Source organism: Monopterus albus, unplaced genomic scaffold (assembly GCF_001952655.1).
Source record: "Monopterus albus unplaced genomic scaffold, M_albus_1.0 scaffold353.1, whole genome shotgun sequence".
Taxonomy (NCBI): Eukaryota; Metazoa; Chordata; class Actinopteri; order Synbranchiformes; family Synbranchidae; genus Monopterus; species Monopterus albus.
This window is the reverse complement of record NW_018128233.1, coordinates 225,930-234,669: the sequence shown is the minus strand read 5'-3', so window position 1 is coordinate 234,669 and position 8,740 is coordinate 225,930. Positions and strand designations below refer to the sequence as shown.

At 40.7% G+C, this 8,740-nt stretch overlaps 2 protein-coding genes across 3 annotated transcripts in view; one reads left to right on the top strand and one right to left on the bottom strand.

Moving 5' to 3' along the window:
- Positions 1-3,701, bottom strand: part of unc13d (unc-13 homolog D (C. elegans)) — an 11,995-nt gene extending 8,294 nt beyond the window's left edge. For both annotated transcript variants that reach the window (XM_020625354.1, XM_020625355.1), the window contains exons 1-7: positions 3,052-3,701; positions 2,179-2,205; positions 1,333-1,389; positions 1,171-1,227; positions 984-1,091; positions 832-891; positions 17-83 (exon numbers count right to left, since the gene is read on the bottom strand). In XM_020625354.1, the coding sequence (XP_020481010.1) occupies positions 17-83; positions 832-891; positions 984-1,091; positions 1,171-1,227; positions 1,333-1,389; positions 2,179-2,205; positions 3,052-3,111 (436 nt within the window). In that variant the 5' untranslated portion in view covers positions 3,112-3,701. The remainder of the gene's footprint in view (positions 1-16; positions 84-831; positions 892-983; positions 1,092-1,170; positions 1,228-1,332; positions 1,390-2,178; positions 2,206-3,051) is intronic.
- Positions 3,702-3,899: 198 nt separating this feature from the next.
- Positions 3,900-7,594, top strand: wbp2 (WW domain binding protein 2). Its single transcript, XM_020625363.1, has 8 exons — positions 3,900-4,137; positions 5,188-5,296; positions 5,482-5,617; positions 5,739-5,831; positions 5,911-6,057; positions 6,152-6,274; positions 6,526-6,602; positions 7,260-7,594. The coding sequence occupies exons 1-8, from the start codon at positions 4,079-4,081 to the stop codon at positions 7,305-7,307; spliced, it is 792 nt and encodes a 263-aa protein (XP_020481019.1). The 5' UTR covers positions 3,900-4,078; the 3' UTR covers positions 7,308-7,594.
- The last annotated feature ends 1,146 nt before the right edge of the window (positions 7,595-8,740 follow it).

Here is an 8,740-nt window from a genome sequence, read left to right as displayed (position 1 = left end):
TAATGTAAGAACTCACCACTGACATCTTTTCCCAGAATTCCTTTTGCTTCCTTTACAGTGGCCATCAGACAGTACACTGGGGACTGTAAGGGTCAGACAGCTAGTTAGACACTTTGGTATTAATAAATGCACATGTTGCAGCCTCAGACATGCAGATAACATTTGTATAGCACCTTTCTAAACAGGGTTACGATAAAACAACAGGTGAAACATAAGAAAAAAATGCTAAAATTCAAATAGCTAACAGTGCATATGAGTGCAGCATAAAATAAGAAAATTACAAGCATAAAGAGCTAAAACAAAGAATAACTGGTTATTATTTAGAAGAAAAAGCTGACTTGGTAAAGTGAGTTTTAAGAGGTGATTTAAAGAGGTCCAATGTATTTAGAAAGCCAGTGCAAAGATGCCAGAATAGGTCTAATGTGACATGATTTCCTGGGGTTTTTTAAAGCCTATGATTTAATTCTTGATGGTGCTCTTAGCTGAAGGAAGCATGGCTGTTACATGATAGGTCTGAGTCCAACATAAACCCTGATTTAGATTTTGTGATCTGAGATGATAAACAACCAAGTTCAGATTGAAGGGAAAGCTGTCAGAGAAGGTGGACAAAATAATAACGCATCAGATTTTGGTTCATTCTGCTGCAGAAAGCTTTGCATTTGCAGGCTCAAGAGAGACATGCAGCTGTGTGTCATCTGCATACATATGAAAGTCAACAGACATAATTTCTCCTGCTGGTAAATGGAAAGGGGTGGAAAGTTAAGATTCTTAGTATGAATACTGTGCACATGTGCATTCATTGGAACAAACACACTCACTTCCTTTTCTCACCTCTGTGTTCTGTACTTTCTCCATCAGACTGCCATGCTCTGACTCAGTCATTGTGAAAGCCTGGCAGATATGACAGAACAGTCTCTGTAATCAGTCATAAACCACACTAACGGACTTACGGGTTATATTTTGAGTGAAGCTGAGGTGTTTACCTCCTTGATGTACTGGTGAAGCTGGCTATCTGTGAAGACCTCAGTTGTTGACGGTTTACCCATCTTATGAGAGATCGTGTACAACAGCTCCTTATACAAAGGCTTCAGCTTTAACCAGAAATAATCAGAGTGAGAACTTAGTTGGAAAAAACATGGTATGTGCAGTACAACACATGAACAATGATACCTCCAGCTCCTTATGTCTTCGTGCTTTCTCTTCAGGGTTCTCATCTTCTTTTAAATCCTAAAAAGAGATTACACATTTTATTCATGGTTCTGTTGAGCAAATTTCATAAATGAGGATATCAGTTAAATTTAAGGTGTCTGAAGATCATGCAATGTTGCCTACCCTCCTGTCTCGCAATTTCCTCGTCAACCCCAGTTTACGTGTATGGCCGGGTGAAAACTGAAAAGACAAAAAATGAAAATAAAAGTAAACATTAAAAACAAATACTTGAAGGATTGTGCCAGTGACTTTACGTGTTGTAGCCCATTTACTAGAAAGCATGAAAATTTTACAATAGTGCCAATTTTCCAGGTAATACTTTGTGTGAATGTATTTTTCTAATCTTATACACAGCCATTGATTTGCATTCATTTCCACTATGTGTACACATTTTGTTAATAGATTTTACAGTACATGAAAATTAAAGGTCCACTGAATTTTTGTTACAAAAGTGTCGCTAAACCCGAATCGAGATTATTTGCACTTCAGATATTATCATGTATTGAAAAAGAAACTTGATGGATTGCACAACTCAAGGAAATTTCGAGAATATGTTTTTTTGTTTTTTTTTTTAGCCCTGCTAGCATGTCCCATAGCAGATGGTAATGTCTGTCAGTCAGTCCACCACTTTAATCCAACTTCAACACTACTGGATAGATTGTTATCATCTTGTGTGCCCACAGCATACATCTTATTTTCCTGCTATACTTTGTGCACTAATTACCAAATGTTTGCATGATAAGTTGTTAAAATAAGATAGTTTACATCTGCTACATATCAGGATGTTAATGCTGCTAAAGTGGCTGCAGACCTTTGAAAAAAAGGAAACTAGTAGCTTAGTGTTAAGTCATAACAACAAGGAGCGTAAACGTGCCAGTTTGGTCCATTAACAGAGAGGCTTTTTTAAGGATTACAGAAGAAATAACACTTGGAAATGAAAGACTATGTCCACCAGCTGATGTGTTTTACCTGTTTGAGTCTTGTTAAGCCATGTTCCTGGAAAACAGGGGGAAAATGTGCTTATGGTAAATACGGGGACTTCTATAATGATGTAAACCTAAAATAGTTCAGTTAAATCAAACTGAAATAAACAGGCATTTTAAGATGATCTCATTTGACATCAGCTTGTGTGAACATACAAAAAGATCTTCATTTGAGAAAAGTTGCATCACTGTGCTTAAACACTCATGTTTTTGCTATCTGATAAGGCCTGCGTCTATAAGAGACTTCCTCTATTTCTGAAACTGGCTTGGAGGCAACAGCCAGCAAAAACTCACTCAATATTCAAACCAGCAAAATAATCTGAAGGGAAATCACTAGCAGCCCATCCTAAAGATATGTATGCAAACAAACCTGTATTCAGCACACACACATACACACAGCTATTTTCATTGATGTATGTTTGCATACGGTATGAATATTACCAGCCTCTGAAAAGGTTCTGTGTTCAAAACATGGCTTAGTTCACCTTACAAATAATTAAATGATGTGTACTAACAACTGCAAAATATGCAGAAACACTGGGTGTGGCACAAGATGACTTCTGTCATCATCATACATCCAAAACAATTATGAATCATAGTCACAGCATCTTGAAATAGCCATTTGGACATCATGACTCAATGATGCAAGGTTTTAACACTGCTGTTACTCAGCTGACAGTTTGTAATTTGTATCAGCTAAAATGCTTAAAAATCTCTGTGAAATCATACCAAAAGCAGACATATTTGACAGCACCATCACCCTGTCTCCAAGTAAGCGTGGTTAGTCACTAGCACTGAACAAAAATCAAACAAACACTGATCAGCATATCAGTACACTCAGGTGAATTGTGGTCCATACCTGTTCAGGCGTTTGCAGCAGATTGCCTCCCATACCCTTCTGCTCACTTTGACTCGACATAATGATGCTAATGTTTGACAACCAGACTCCTGCCTGGTAAGGTGCTGTGCTCTGTGTGTGAGATAGGGAAGCTGTGTGCGCAATGCGTTTTGATGAACTCTCACAAAGCTTCAGGAAGTCATCACTTCCTGTATAAGGTGGTAACGTCAGTAACTGGGACTTATGACTTTTCTTCAACTAGTGCCCTACATTGTGTCTTGATGTAGACAATACAACACACCTCAGAATCCTGTATTAGTTTGCACACACAAGCCTGAAACACACACAGAGTCAATCAAAAATCCAAACTGTTAATCTCCTCACTGGCTCCTGTTTGCAATCACGCTTACAGTTTTGAGTGCCAAGTTGTTACCAGTTTTACTGTTAGCATTACTACCATGGTTCCCTGACACAACCAAATCCATGGTGCAAATCTCAAGTGACACATGATTAACTGCAGCTAAATGAGATAATGAAACTGCATGCAACATGAGATGGGCCACCTAAAACAATCTGTGCTTTATTGTGTTCATCAGATTGTATATTATTCAAATGTTTGTTTTACATCTAATTTAGATGTACATCTTTTCTATGACCGTAGAACCAGTGCTTTAAATTGTTGTGCGTATATTTTTGTCAAAATTCCAGACATCACATGCCAAATATTCTTTTAATCTATAAAATGATAAATATCCATTTTTACATAATGTATGTGTTGTATGCCTACTGTTGTGTTATTATTATTACTATTATTATCATTATCTTAACGTAAGTCAAAATCTTGTGTATATTTTGAAACGTACGTGACGTCACTGTGTGGGCGGGCCATGCGTATGGCGGAAGGACAGGTGCAACACCAAACACAGCAACATTATCGACGAAGAGGGAGAGGATACCGAGGTTGCAGACAGGCCTCCAGGTACTCTTTCTGATAGAGGAGCACAACCTTTAATCTTTTTGCTGCCGGAGAGTCTGGAGGGCCGTCGACATGACGCTGAACCAGAACCACTCGGAGTGCGGTGGAGTCATCATCAACAACAGTGAAAGGTGACATTATCGTTAGTGTTTGTAACGTTAACGGGCTAACTAGCATTTAACCATTACCGTTAACCAGATAACGTTGCTGACAACTTTTACACGTCCTTGGGATGAACGTCACATCCAGCTCGTGTAGATTAGTATGCATTTTCGCTAATTCATTAAGACACGTTAGCTAACGCTACTGTACTTGCCATAAACACCCTCATGGTTAGCCAACTAATTCTAACTTCATGGGAAACTTTTATCATGTTAGCTTATTTTTCACACAGCCGCATTCCATCGATAATGTGGCGAGCACGGTGAAACACACATTGTACTTGTTTTTTTTGTTTTTTTTCTGGCCCCTAGTCATTGCAAGACGTTTCCAAATTAAATGCTAGCTGACAAGCAATGCTGCATTCATTGTTATATCTTGAGGGAATGGTCGCCCTGCGTCTTTGGGAACCCAGAGGTGTCTTCAAGCCTCAAGCTGTTATGTCATCACTGCAGTCGGCCGTAGCAGGCTTGATGTGTGATCACATAGCTTTTTACTTGTTTTAAACGATATATTTAGTCAAACGAGGGGTAACGTTTTGAATCATATTCTAACAATAACGTACTCTATTTATATGTGCATTGTTTACAGTTTTAGCTAGCCATCTGCACGTTGACGTGCTCGGTAGTAAAATGTTGTTTTGTCACATCCAGACCTGGTCACTCCAGTTTACACGATTTAACATCCCTCCTGGATTCTTCCAGAACATACTGGAGCACAGTGTTAAACCCATTATAGCCAACCCAGATCCGTTTACTCTGGTACTGTTTTCTGAGAGCAAGTGATGGGCCTGTTTGGAACTGGACAGCTGGAGCTTATTCTGAAGATAAATCAAATATTATGAAAGTGGGGTTTGAGTCCTATTTTTAATTAAAAAACACCATCTAAATAATATACATTTGATTTGTTTGTATAATTAGAATATGATGCAATAGCAATGTCATACTTTATTTTTCTTTTCTCTGTTCAAATTGCTGTGTTCTGTGTTCTGTGTGTCCTGTGTTTTGTATTTTTGTCACCAGTGTTTTAATGAACTATGATAATGTGGAGCTGGTTTTCTGTGATGCGGACAGTCTGCCTGAAGCCTTCAGAAAGGGCAAGAAGGGCAGCATCTACCTAACTCCATACAGGGTAAGAGACAAGTCTTATTCTTTGTTTAAACAGCCCTGTTCTGACACAACACTGTCAGCAAGTACTCAACAACCTGCAGAGCTGTGGATCCACTAATAAGCACTACAGTGTTCGGCTTTCTCCAGGTGTAACAGGTTAGGAGGGGAAAGATGAAATTATGTTTGCTTGCTGCTGTTTTCTCACAGGTGATCTTTCTGGCCAAAGGCCGGGATGCACTACAGTCCTTCATGATGCCCTTCTACCTGATGAAGGGGTGTGAGGTGAAACAACCCGTACTGGGAGCTAATTACATCAAGGGCATCGTGAACGCAGAGCCTGGAGGTAGGCATAAAACTGTGTGCAGGTGTCACTTAGCTTATAGTGGTGAATGGACTTACAGCATTCTGTTGGCTGAATACACACTAACCACAGTGGATTCTTTCTGGCTTTATCTCTCTTACAGGTGGCTGGGAGGGTTGTGCTACTTTCAAGCTCATCTTTGCTGCCGGAGGAGCTATAGAGTTTGGCCAGTACATGCTGCAGGTTGCAGCTCAGGGTATGATGACAAACCAGCCTAACAGAATCTGAACCTTTATTTCTTTTGTTACCTTTTCATCTTCTGTCCTGTATCTCAGCATCCAGAGGTGAGCCAGTGACTCCAGGGTTTGGTGGATGCCCCTACATGGCTAATGGGGCCTACGCTTACCCTCCTCCCCCAGTTAATGGGATGTACCCATCCGGACCTCCACCTGGCTACTCCTATCCCAACCCTCCTCCTCAAGGTCCAGCCCTTATTGCTGTTAGCTTAATGACACAGTAGAGATCTACCTGTCCTCACACCAGCCTAATCTGCACCTCTGTGCTCCTCCTACACAGGTGGATTCTACCCCAGCTCCCTTGAGTTTGATGCCTCCACGGCCTACATACCTCCACCTCCATATTCTGCCCCTCTGGGCCAGCAGCCACCACATGACCCAGACCTCCCATCCTCAGCAGCTGGTGAGTCTCTGGCAGAGAGGCTCTGACTGATTTGAACAAACTGGTGACAGCCTTAATAAAATAAGAAAAAGTGATGGCTTGTTCAGTCATTGCTGCCTCCCTCACTCATGTCTCTTTTTGCCTGCATTTACTTTTCCCTCCTTATCACCCTACCCATTGTACTCGAGGCTGGATTAGCTCCAGTTTTTTCATCTATCCAGTAGAACCATGTTTAATTAATGCCCTCCGCCCTCTCTCCGTCTTGTTACCAGCGGAGGCCAAAGCAGCAGAGGCAGCAGCGAGCGCCAGCAGTGCCACACTGCCTCCTACACATGTATACCTGCCACAGGTAAGCCTCCCACCATCACTCTGCTATACATCCGAAACTGAACTAATTTATCTATCAGTTGGCAGATATATTGGGCTAATGTGGCCTTTTTAAGGAATAGAACTGAAATATGATTTGGTGAGTGTTCCCTTCAGTGGAAACACAAGTAAAATTCATTATACAGCATATATGCATTTCAGTTTTAGCAGATAAACCAATTTTTCCACCTCAGCCAAGTGTAAAAACCTTTGGTTTGGAAGTAGTTTTGAATATACATAGCATTTCCACTCGAGGTTTTCCACACACTTCACTTAAAGCCAGTGAATGTCTTAGGGATTCAGCAGCTAGTCAAAACAGATGTGCATTAATTTGTGACACTTGATTTACTGGACTAGCTATATGGCCAAAACAATGGTAGATTGTCTTGTTGCAACCAGGCCTCTGCTGTAATTCATAACAGCGCTCAAATACTAGCACATTTTACCACCCAACTAGCAAATAAATGAAGAAAACATTAACAGTTTAGGGAAGTGCACATATGCTGGCACTGGTGCTTGTTTACCCATCACCCTATGAGAAGAATTCATTTAAATATATGATGAAAAACTGTTGGAACTTAACAATGGATAATGGATCCATCAGTCCAAGGCAAACTAGACCTCTCCTCTGTCTTTCTAGGACAAGCCCCCTCCCTATTCCCCACGAGAAGATAAGAAGAACCAGTAGACCTGTTTGATCTCACCCTCATTCCTGTCTTTCTCTTTTATCATCTATCCTACTGGTTTATCTTCATGCCAGTAAGTGGACATCAGGAAGACCAAAGGTTGTTTTTTTTTAACATTATCCCCTTGTTTTTCTGTTTTCCTCACCCCCATGAGATCCTCACCTTTATCTCCGTCCATCCCTTTCCCACCTCATACTAATGCTTTGTCATTTATATGTAATGTAATAACTTTCACTCTCCTCAGAAGCACCTTTACTTGATAGAAATTAAAAGTGGTATCAGTCTGTGAGACCAGAGGATTATTTCTTTCTTTTTTTTTTTCCAGTGTTGGTGACAAAGCCTTTGTAACCTGACTGTTTTAGCATTTATTGCCCTGCAACTGTCCCAAGACTTATGCTGCCACTTGAACCTTTCAATTTAGCTATGCTGTGGAGCTCATTTGTAACTACCAAGAGGAAAAACTAGCTTTTGTAAGAGAGTGGATTGCAAGGTGGCCTGGCCTGCTTTGACCTGTTGTAACAAATGAGTGGACCACAAAGATTAGTGCAGCGTGGAGCCCAGCAGTGAATCCCTGATCCTGGATTAGAGCAGAGTGATGGCAGCCAGGGCCTGAAGGGGACATTCTGCCAGGAGGGATCATCTTCATAATGTTCAGTCATGTCACTTCCTGTCATGCCTCTGAACATTCGAGAAGCCTGCTTCACATTTCACTCTTCTAATGTACGTTTTGAACATTAGAACAGGACCAAACCACGATTTTCTCAGCGTTCCGACTTTCTATGGTTATCTTAACTCTCCAGTTTGAGGCCGGTCTTTCAATCTGATCTGAGCCTCTATTCTTCCTTCCTCTCTGGTCACTAATCTATATACCGGTACTGCATCTCTGGCTGATTCTTTGCACTTTCAGAATGCTATGCATCGGGCTCCTCTTTGCTCTGTCGTGGTTGTGTGTAGTAATAATGATAAAGGTCTATTTATTGCAAATTAATTTATTGAATAATTACTGTAAAATGGCTCAAGTAAGAAAAAGCACGATCTGAACTAATGCATGTGTGCATTGGACTGGATTTTATTAAATTACCTTGATTCATGTGGAACAGAACTGTCTGTCTTTATTTCTAGATTGTGTTGCTATATCATACACCGCACTGTGCTTGTAACGCAGTATGGTGCCTTCGCATACTTAACATAGTCGAGGGTAAACAGGATGGGTTTTCTTGTTGTTAGGCCAAAACAGCCTTGAAATGTGCTTTTCCCTCAGAGTCACTTTTGACAACTTGTGCAAATCTACAGCAGTTTCCCAAAGACTAATGTGTGACGTCCTGAGCCTCGAGGACCTCAGCTATGGTTCCTAGTGCTCATGGTAAAACAACCAAAACAGTAGGTCAGAAGCCCGTTAAAACTGTAGAGTACAGCAGATTCCATCACAACACAG